At 62.4% G+C, this 10,693-nt stretch overlaps 1 protein-coding gene across 1 annotated transcript; it reads left to right on the top strand.

Moving 5' to 3' along the window:
• Positions 1 to 674: 674 nt before the first annotated feature.
• LOC120750753 (uridine-cytidine kinase-like 1) lies at positions 675 to 10,475 on the top strand. The gene is made up of 14 exons (XM_040059722.2): positions 675 to 930; positions 1,166 to 1,272; positions 1,490 to 1,660; positions 2,108 to 2,179; positions 2,425 to 2,614; positions 2,710 to 2,771; positions 3,053 to 3,069; positions 3,781 to 3,879; positions 8,569 to 8,662; positions 8,775 to 8,837; positions 8,937 to 9,059; positions 9,135 to 9,242; positions 9,320 to 9,476; positions 9,598 to 10,475. The coding sequence occupies exons 1-14, from the start codon at positions 675 to 677 to the stop codon at positions 9,669 to 9,671; spliced, it is 1,593 nt and encodes a 530-aa protein (XP_039915656.1). The 3' UTR covers positions 9,672 to 10,475.
• Positions 10,476 to 10,693: the final 218 nt, after the last annotated feature.

Here is a 10,693-nt window from a genome sequence, read left to right as displayed (position 1 = left end):
GTTTCACGCAGCAGGCCGTGCCGCACCGTAGAGCGGAGGGATTCAGGGTGGGCAGCAGAGCCGGGGTCAGGAGCCTGAGGAGGGTCAGCACGGGGCAGTGCAGGATCCTGACCTGGGAGGAACAACCTCAGGACGGGCAGGGGGCAGCCAGCTCTGAAGCAGCCCCGTAGAAAAGGCTCCAGGGGTCCTGGGAAACACCGAGCTGACCATGAACCAGCGACGCATCCTTGGCGCGTCCTGGACACCACCCCGCAGCGCCGGGTCCAGCGCCGGCTCCCCAGGACACGAGGGGCAGGGACGAGCTGGGGAGAGCCCGCCGAGCAGCCTGTGATGCTGCAGGGCTGGAGCTTCTCTGCTGGGGTAAGGCTGAGGGAGCTGTGGCCGCTGAGCCCGGAGCAGAGCGGGCCCGGGGGTCCCCGGCTGTGACACCGAGGGGGCTCTGCGGGACAGCGCGGGGTGCCCGGGGAGGGGTCCTGGCAGGGGCGGGGCCCCTGGTCGGGGCGGGGCCCTTGGTCGGGGCGGGGTCCCGGCAGGGGCGGGGTCTCAACAGGGGCGTGGTCTCAGCCGGGCAGGAGCCCCATTGAGGGGCGGGGCCCCATTGAGGGGCGGGGCTTCTCCCCCCGGACGGCGCGCGGCCCAACCTGTCCCGGCAGCCCCCGCGGCCACGCGCGGCGATGGCGGCGGCGGGTGCGGAGGAGCGGCGGGGGGCGGCGGGGCTGGAGCGCGGCCACAGCTCCGGCCCCGGCCCGCTGGGCTCGCTGCTCAGCCGGTTGCCGCTGGCGCCCGCCCCGGCCCCGCGGCGCCGCACCGCCAGCCAGTGCAAGCCGGAGCCGCCGCTGCTGCGCACCAGCAAACGGACTATTTACACGGCCGGGCGGCCGCCCTGGTACAGCGAGACCGGCGCGCCCGTAGATGAGGCCTTTGTGATCGGTGAGTAGTGGGACGGGGCCGGGGAGGGGATGGAGTCGGATCAGAAAGGAGACGGAGCCGAGACCGTCCCGGCGGGGGGGATGGAGGCCGGACCGGGGCCAGGGTCGGGCTGCAGTCGGAAATCATGGAACCAGGCCCCGAGCAGCGGCCGAGGAGGGGCTGGGACCGGACTGCAGCCGGATCCGGGGCCGTGACGGATCCGGGGCCGGGGCGGTGCCCCCGCCGCTCCCCGCAGGCCTGTGCGGCGGCAGCGCCTCAGGCAAGACCACGGTGGCGACGCGGATCATCGAGGCGCTGGACGTGCCCTGGGTCGTGCTGCTCTCCATGGACTCCTTCTACAAGGTGCGGGACGGGGGGCCCGGGGGTCCGGCACAGCGCTGAGCGGTGCCGATACTCAGGGTTCCAGCGTACTGCTGAGTGGTGCTGATGCTCCAGGGATCCGATGCGGCACTGAGCGGTGCTGGCGCCTGCGGGTGCCAGGATCTGGCGCAGTGCTGAGTGGTGCTGATGCCCCGGTCCGGGCATCCGGCGTGGTGCTGAGCAGTGCCGGTGCCTGCAGGTGCTGGATGAGGGGCAGCAGGCGTTGGCAGCCCGCAGCGACTACAACTTCGACCACCCCGATGCCTTTGACTTCGAGCTGCTCGTCAGTGTCCTGCGCAAGCTCAAGAAGGGCAAGAGCGTGAAGGTGCCGGTGTACGACTTCACCACACACAGCCGGCGCCGTGAGTGGGTGGGTGCCGCAGGGGCCAGGCTGGGCCTGGGTGGCAGAGTCCCGGGAAAGGGGAGCACCTCTGGGTGCTGCAGGGCCTGGGATGCTGAAGGGAGGGGGCGGCTGTGGGTCATCAGGAGTGTGGGACTCCTTCTGGGGAAGCTGTGGGTGTGTCTGCCAAGAGGCCAGCGCAGATATGAGGGAGGGACTCAGTGTGGAGGGGTGCTGGGGATATGGCATTGAGCAGAGGCTTGGGATCTGGAGCAAGGTTCAGGGTCTGTCCTGGGCTTAAGCGTCATGCATAGGGATGAGCTGGGACTCCAAGACACTGGGTACTGCAGGATGGTTATGGGGACCCCCAGCACAGTGGGGAGAGACGAGGGGGCTCAGTGCCCTGTCTGTGTCAGTGTTGGTGCTACCATGGCATGTGAGAAACACAGGACAAACCCAGCTCCTGTCTGCCTGCAGAAAACAGTGTATGGGGCCAATGTCATCGTGTTCGAAGGGATCCTGGCCTTTGCCAACAAGGAGCTGCTCAAGGTATCGCTGCCTCAGGTGGCTGCTGGCTGGGGAGGGGATGTGCTGCGACAGGACAGGCACTGGCCCTGGGTGCCACTGCAGCACTGGGGGCTGCGGAGGGAGAGGTCACCCCACTTGCTGGCAGAGCACTACGCGTCAAAGGCCTCAGGGGAGGTGATGCTGGGTGCCGTCGCTGGGTGGTGGAGGGAGTAACACAGGTATGACAAGAGCTGCATAGGGGGTGCTCACCCCTCCCAGTTTTCCAGCTCCTGGACATGAAAGTGTTTGTGGACACGGACTCCGACATCCGTCTGGTGCGGCGGCTGCAGCGCGACATCATGGAGCGTGGGCGCGATGTCGCAGGGGTCATCAAGCAGTACAACAAGTTTGTGAAGCCAGCCTTCGAGCAGTACATTGAGCCCACCGTGCAGGTCGCCGACATCGTGGTGCCCAGGGGTGAGGCCAGAGCTGACCCTGGCGTTGGGAGCGGGTGTTCTGTGGCAGGGGTGGGTCAGCGTCCGCCTCACCCGCCTCCTCTGCTCCACTCTCAGGTGGGGAGAACTTCGTGGCGCTGGACCTCATTGTGCAGCATGTGCACAGCCAGCTGGAGAAGGTGAGCCAGGGGTGAGGAAGGGAAGGGTCCTGCATGCGGGGGGCAGGATGTGGCTGCACACTGACCCATGCTCCTGGAGCACCTGGGGATGGTTCTTGACATCACCTCTCTCTTCTCAGAAGGCTCTGGCATGGTGTTTGGGGGAGCAGATCTGTGAAGTGGGCACTGGGAGGAGGGTGGGGAGCTACCTGGGCTGTTGTGGTGGCTGTGCTGGCCTGTGAGTGACTGACAGGGTGTTTCCTGTTCCCCTGTGCGGCGTCGATGACCTCTCCACCGTCCAGCGGGAGATTACAGTCAGGTACGTGGGACCCACCGCCGCAGAGCAGCCAGTTCTGGGTTGAGGGGTGGGCTGCTGGCACCCGCGCTGGATTCCAAGTCTTGCCCCCTCTGTGTCCCTGCTGGCAGAGCTTTGCTGAGGTGCCTGAGCGTAGCTACCCCTGCCCAGTGCTGCAGTGGCTGTTGTCAGCTCCTTGGGCCTGTCTGGCTGCAGGCTCTGTGTGACACGTCCCACGCTGTGGCTGATGCATGCGGCCAGTTCCCTGCCCTGGTCCTATCCTTGTCTGGAGCAGGGCTCCCATCCCGACCACTGAGTTAGCCTGGGCTGTTCACTCCTGCACAGGTGCCCTGCATGGTCCCTCTTCCTGGCAGTTCATGTCCCATTTGAGCAGGCCAGCCCTTGTCCCTCACACAGTGCACAGCCCGGTCCCAGGGTGCACAGGAATGTCCTGCCCTGCAGAGCTGCTGGTCCTGGTGCTGCAGAGGCTGCAGCAGCAGTGTGTGTGGACCAGGAGGTTTGCCCCAGTCTTGTTGGGTAGTCTGGCTCTGGGATCTCATGCCTGGTGTCACACTTGGGGCATTCTTCAGGATCCAGGCGGGAAGGCCAAGCACGATGCCAGTCTTTCAGGGGAGTTCTTCTGGAGCCTTCCTTTGGTGAGGCTGTGCTCCTCCAAGGGCTCAGTGCTGTGGCTTTGCATGTGCTGCACAGCTCTGACCCCTTTCCTCCCTGCAGGGCAGCCCTGGCCTCCGCCCACCAAGGACAGCCGCTGCCAAAGACGCTGAGCGTCCTGGAGAGCACGCCGCAGGTGCGGGGCATGCACACCATCATCAGGTACATCCCTGCCCCCAGGCCCCTTCTCTAGGCTATCTGTGGGGTCACACCACAAGGCCTGGAGGTATTTTTTTCCCCTTTGCCCCTGAGACCTCAGTCGTGGGTGTTGGCCTGGAGCAGAGCAGCTGAATGGAGCTGACCCTGGCTCCATGGGCACTTCTCTGGTGACCAGATCTCTGCACATCTGCTTTGGGTGATTCCTGAGGCAAAGGCTGGCTTTTCCTACTGTGGGAGGGGTTTGGTTGGCTCTTTTCTCACTGGAGCACAGGTGGAGCACCTGGTACCCCTTGCCCCTCTGCCAGGGCCCTTGGGTTTAGAGCTAGCTTAGAGAAGACCTGTGCAGCTGCTCCTATGACTTCACCACTCTCAATCTTTTCATTCCCCTCTGATGCTCCTTTTTTCCAGGTGACAGTAGCATCAGTTAGTGGCAGGTCAAGGGCTGAGGCCTTTAGGACTACCAGGGGGTTCCTTGTTTTTGTGGCTGCAGAATCTGGCAGCCCCCAGCTGTTTCTCCACAGCAGAGGAGTGCTGTTGAGTTCAGTCAGATCCTCCTGTGCCTGCTCATGGTGTGGCCTCTGTGTGTTGGTTTGCAGAGTGTAAGCTCATGTCCTCGTGAGCGACCTGGAGAGGACTGAGGGCACTTTCAGTTAGTTTGCAGATGATACTGAGTTAGGTGGGATGTGGATCCACTGGAGAGCAGGAGGGGATTGTGACAGGCTGGATCGATGTGCTGAGCCCAGCGGCGTGAGGGTCAACAAGGCCAAGTGCCCCGTCCTGCCCATGTGTCACAACAACCCCATGCAACACTCTAGGCTTGGGGAGAGGGGCTGAAAAGCTGGAAGGGCCCTGGGGGTGTTGGTCAGCAGTGGCTCAACATGAGCCCAGGTGGGCAAGAGGCCAGTGGCAGCTGGGCTGGCACTGCTGGGTGCCTCCAGTTTTGGGGACAGTTCTGGGTCCCTCCTGATAAGAGAAACGTTGAGGGGCTGGAGCGTGTCCAGGGAAGGGCACAGAGCTGAGGAAGGGGCTGGAGCACCAGGAGCAGCTGATGACGCTGTGGGGGGCTCAGCCTGGAGAAAAGGAGGCTTGGTGGGGACCTTCTCATACTCTGTAGCTTCCTCACAGGAGGATGCAGCCAGGTGAGGGTCAGGCTCTGCTCCCATGGAAAAGGGGACAGGACAACAGGAAACTGCCTCAGGCTGCTCCAGAGGAGAATTAGGTTGGATATTGGGAGCAGTTTCTTTATGAAAAAGATTGTCCAGCCTCAGCACAGCTGCTCAAGGTAGTGATGGAGCCCCCATCCCTGGGGGGATTTAGAGAGCACATGGATGTGGCACTTGGGCGTGTGGGCTAGTGGTGGTGTTGGCAGTGCTGGGGCTGGACTTAATCTCAAAGGGCTTTTCCAACCCGAACAAGTTACGATCTTCTGATACCCATGACCACATGCAGGCTGGGCACCTCCTTTCCTTCTCCTGACTCCTTCCTCCTGTGGAAGCCCAGGCTTCAGGACGGTAGAACAGGTGATGTGGCACGCCAGGTGTGCCAGGCAGAGCCCTGTGCTGAGGCCCGTGTCCCTCCCCAGGCTGTGGCTGCACGTTTGTACCACGAGTGCCTGGTGACCTTAATCCGCTGTGGCTCAGGGCTGTGCTAGGCTGCCCTGGGGATCGGGCTTTGCCTGGGGCTGCAGGGCTTTGGCACCCTTGGCCTCCAGTGCTGATGCCATGTGGGAGCAGGGCCCGGGGTGGTGGGGAGGCAGCTGAGCCCATTCCTGATGGTATATAAGAAATGCCACATTTCTGAGGAGCATGGACTCAACTTGTCAGCTACCCCCTGGAATCCTGCTGGGCCAGTGCCTTTCCCAAACCTCTGAGCTGAGGAGCTCTGCTGGGTGTCTGTGTTAGGGGACAGCGAGGCAGCATGTGTTTCTGGTGAGACTCGGCAGCACTCGTTGGTTTCTGTGTCACTTGGGCGTGGCATGGGGCTGTTGCTGGTCTACACATGTGACCCTCTGCTCCCAAGGTGCTGCTTTTGCCTGCTGCGCTTCTCTTGGGCTCCCAGAGAGCTCCAGGCTAGTGAGAATCAAACACACCTTTAGCCACATTTCCTGCACCTCCGTGTGCAGAGTTACTGCATCTTGGCAGTTCTGTCTTGTCTTTATTAATTGAATCATACAGTGGTTTGTGTGGGAGGGACCTTTAGAGGCTGCCTAGTTTAGCCCTTGACATCCTCAGGGAAACTTCCACTGCACCAGGTTCCAGCTGTGCTCATGGAGTGCTGCTGCTCCCACCAGCACAGCCTTTCCAAGCACCTTGACATGTCCATCCCAGCACCTGCAGAGCCATGAGCCAGGATTCTTCTCCCTCCCTTTCCTGTCTGACGTTTCCCAGTGCAGCTGTCTGGGATGCAATCCTGGCACGCCAGCCAGCACCATTCCCTGCTGTTCCACACCAGAAGCTCCTCGTGCTCCACCCGTCTGTCTGCTGGGAGGGTGTTGGTGGCAGCAGACGAGCATCGTCGTGGCAGATCCAGGCTGGCATCCGGGGGAAGCGCTTTCTAGAGCAATTTTCTGCTCTTGTGGAGAGACAGAAACTGAAAATGGGTCCCACACTGGAATAGCTGCACAGTTTGAGTCACGAGGCTGAGAATAGATGGGGTATGAAGGATTGCATGTCAGGATGAGGTGGAATGTTATCCCATTGCCAGAGGGCATGTTACATGAGATACTGGGAAGAAGTTCTTCCATGAGGGTGGTGAGGCCTCTGCCACAGGTTTCCCAGGATGGCTGGCTGCCCCAGGGTCAGGCTGGACAGGGTTTGGGGGAACCTGGTCTAATAGAAGGTGCTGCTGCCCATGGCAGGGAGGTGGGACAAGATGACCTTTAAGGTCCTTCCCAACACAAACCCTTCTGGCATTCTGTAACCCATTCATGCCCAAATTTCCTGGTGCCTATCTATCAGCCGGCTCTCAGCTGCAGACAGTCCAGTTCATGCACAGAGCTGATGCTGTGATCTGCACCAGACCCATCCTCGTGCTCCCTCTGTCATCTCCTGAGCATGGGAAGCAGCCAGGGAAGGCTGAGGTCAGGAGTGCCAGCTGTGGTGCTGCCATTCCCAGCTGCAGGCTCCCTGTGCTCCCAGTGTGCTGAGGTTCATCTGCCTCCTCTGTGGATAGGAGCAGTGTGTTTCCTCAGGCTTCACCCAGGCAGCGATGGGGTGATGGGGACAGCGCTGGCCCTGTGGCACTGCTCTGCCGGCTGAGGAGGTGGGATGGCAGCACTGATGGATCCTGGTAACCTGGATGTGCTGCTGGTGCGTCCTCCCAGGCACTGCCCTTCCCCCTGCCCTGCTTCATGGTTGTGTCTGCACTGGGGCCAGAGGTGCTTCCCCATCCCCTGAGGAACCTGCCTCTGCAGGAGCAGTGTGGGGCATCCCACCCAGCCAGGGGCCAGCACAGCTGCTGTGGGTCTCAGTGGGGACAGCTGGCTGGGACAGCCCCCGTGGAGACAGGGAGGCTGCTGGGCTTGTGCTGCTCCCAGGCTGCTGTGGGTGGATGTGTGGGTGCAGCCTCCCAGCATGCTGACAGCTCATGCTGGGGGCTGTAGGCAGGGTGCCTGTTCCTTCCAGACCAGATTTTCTGCCTTCCCTGGGGGTGCTGGCTGTGCCCAGGGGTTTGGGAATGTCTGTATGCCATGGTGACTGCGGGTGCTCAGCTGTGAGTGACCCTGGAATGGCTGCAGGAGCGCACAAGAACAGCGGTGACTGTTTGTCTTCCTCCGAGTGCCTCAGCGGGGGTGTCTGTCATCCAGCGAGGTGTAAGAAATGGCAGATGATGTCTTAAAATACAGAGTAAAAATACTCAATATCCTTCTGCCTCTTCAGGAGTGTTGCCAGCTCCACGTCTTCCATCTGTGAATGGGCAGGTCTCCATGGGACTTTGTCCTCATGTTCCCCATGAGGCTGGTGGCCAGGGTGCTCCCAGTAGGAAAAGCCATCTACTTTCCCTTTGCTGTGGGGTTATTGCCCTGTGTGCAGGGCTGGCTTTACCCCTCCCAGGGGAGGGGAGACGCTTCGTGGGAATTGCAGCCCCATGGCAGCTTTGTTCCAGTTTGTGTTTGTTTTACTGCTGCCTTCAGTACGTCAGAGCTGTGAAAAGGGCACGATGGGTATTTGAGAGTCACCTGGTTCTTGCCAGTGCTTTGTCTCTGACTTGGTACACAGAGGGGAGAGCTGGGGAGATGTTCAACTCTTTTCTGTCACCCAGCATGCTTGGCCGTGGTGCACCATGTCTCCTTCCACACTGGGGTCCCTGTCCATCCTGGCTCTGCTCCTGTTCCCCTCAGGCTCCCCAAGACGCACACAATTGCTCCTGAGTTTGTGCTGCCTCAGGACTGATGGCCCTGCCTGACCTGTTCCTACTCCCCATTCTCTCCCAGCTCTCTGCTGTCTGTAACTGGTGTTGCATCTTCCTCCCAGGGTATCTAAGCCACTCTCTTGCCTCTGGTTCTAAGACAAAACCTGAGGTTTTAGTGAGCCCCACAGTGCTGGTGATCACTGACTGTGACACTCCAAGAGTGCTCTGGTTCCCACAGACTGGGACTGCTGTCCATGCTGGTTGGCCTCTGGAGCCCGACGGATGGTCTGCAGGGGATGGGCAGGGGCTCTGTTCCCACCTCACATGTGTCGTCCCTCCCAGGAACAAGGATACGACCAGGGACGAATTTATCTTCTACTCCAAGCGCTTGATGCGGCTGCTGATCGAACATGCCTTGTCCTTCCTGCCGCTGAAGGTGCGTGAGTGCTCTTGGGTGTAGGCACAGCCCCATCCCCATCTTGCCTCCTGGGTGCTCTAGTCCCATGGGGTCTGGCTCCCCCACACTCTTTGTGCTCCCCTTTCTGCAGTCGGTCACTGTGGAGACGCCCCAGGGCACGATGTACGAGGGGAAGCGGTTCCACAGGCAGCGGGTGAGACACGACCCCGGCTCCCCGCTCCCCGTGAGAGCACAGCTCCTGGGGTCTGCGTGCACTGGGAGCACCCAGCACGTGTCCCTGCCCCGTTCCCAGATCACCGGCGTGTCCATCCTGCGAGCAGGCGAGACCATGGAGCAGGCCCTGACCGCTGTCTGCAAGGACATCCGCCTGGGCAAGATCCTCATCCAGACCAACCTGGACACGGGGGAGCCGGAGGTGAGTCCCGCTGCGGCCTGGCACGCAGCCCCGCGCCACTGGCGCGTCACCGAGCGCCCTTCCTTCCCTCCCCAGCTGCACTACCTGCGCCTGCCCAAGGAGATCAGCGAGGACTACGTCATCCTCATGGACAGCACCGTGTCCACGGGGGCCGCGGCCATGATGGCCGTGCGCGTCCTGCTGGTGAGGGGCCGGGCGGGCGGCCGGGGCTGTGGGATCCTCTGGGCGCGGCTGGGCTCTCACAGCTCCGTGTGCCGCAGGACCACGACGTGCAGGAGGACAGGATCTTCCTGCTGTCGCTGCTGATGGCGGAGATGGGCGTGCACTCCGTGGCCTATGCCTTTCCCCGCGTCCACATCATCACCACCGCCGTGGACAAGCGCGTCAACGAGGAGTTCCACATCATCCCAGGCATCGGTGAGGGGGACCAGGGTGTGCTGTACCTCATGGCTGGGGCCAGCAACCCTAGGGAGAGCCTTGTGGCCACGCTGGAGGGGCTGGTGCTGCTGTCCCTTCACTTTGTCCCTTTCTCTGCCAGGTAACTTTGGAGACAGATACTTTGGCACCGATGGCCCTTCAGCCTGGTGTGAGAGCGACAGCATGGACTGCTGAGCTGACCACAGGACCATGTGCCGGGCTGGCTGCAGGGCTGGCCCCCATCCCTGCCCCCAAGAGAGGCCCTGAGCTGCCAGCTGTGCCCACCTGCCTGCCCCTGGCTCTCCGGACCTGCCTAACAAGCTGCTGCTGCTGCTCTCCCTCTGCCCCAAAGGACCAATCCTCCCCAGGGAGGAGGAGAAGAGAGGGATGGCCTCTCCTGTGGACCATGGAGAGGGGACATTTAGGGACATTCCTTGCTCCCAGAGCCCTGCCTCTGGGCCTGGGCCAGCCGTGCCTCTGAAGGGAGTGGTGGTGTCCCTGCGGCTGTGCCTGAGGGGCTGCTCACCTTCTACCCAGGGGAAGAGGGGAATGGGGTCCAGTCCAGGCACGCTCCATGCCTGAAATTCATATTTATTTGTATTTATTGTGGGCAGCCCCCGCCTCCCGTGGGACCCTCCAACATCAGGGGATGGACCTCATGGATCCACCCTCTGTCCCCGCCAATCCACACTGCATCCCCGGTCCCCGGAGTTGCGGGGTTGGCATCGGGCTGCATTCTGGTGCTGTCCCACCCCAGGTGCGCAGAGTGCTGCCGGTGACCAGGGCGCGGTCAGGTGTGCCCGGTGTTGCCCTTGTTGCTCAGGTTCTTTTTCCAAAGGGCAGCGGCAGCCTTGCTCCCCGCTCGCCCCCGCCGCCGGTGGCAGCAGGAGGTTCCGGGGGCGGGGGTCTGTCCCGGGTTCGGGCCGTGCCGTCGCCACCCCCTGCCGCCGTTTTGTACCAATAAAGGAGCAGCGCGATCCCGGTGTGCCGCCTCCTGCTGCCGCTGGACCAGGGCCGGCCGGGGCGGGCTGTCCGCTGTCTCGGGTGTCACTGGGGTGCTCTGTCCCGGGTGTCACTGGGGTGCTGTGTCCCGGGTGTCGCCGGGGCGGGCTGTCCCCTGTCCCGGGGCGGGCTGTCCCCTGTCCCGGGTCACGGGCAGCGCCTGCGCAGAGCGGCGGCGGCGCGGGCGGAAGCGGCGGCGGGCGCGGGGCAGGGCC

The sequence above is a fragment of the Hirundo rustica genome, chromosome 3, assembly GCF_015227805.2.
Source record: "Hirundo rustica isolate bHirRus1 chromosome 3, bHirRus1.pri.v3, whole genome shotgun sequence".
Taxonomy (NCBI): Eukaryota; Metazoa; Chordata; class Aves; order Passeriformes; family Hirundinidae; genus Hirundo; species Hirundo rustica.
This window is presented reverse-complemented; position numbering and strand designations above follow the sequence as displayed.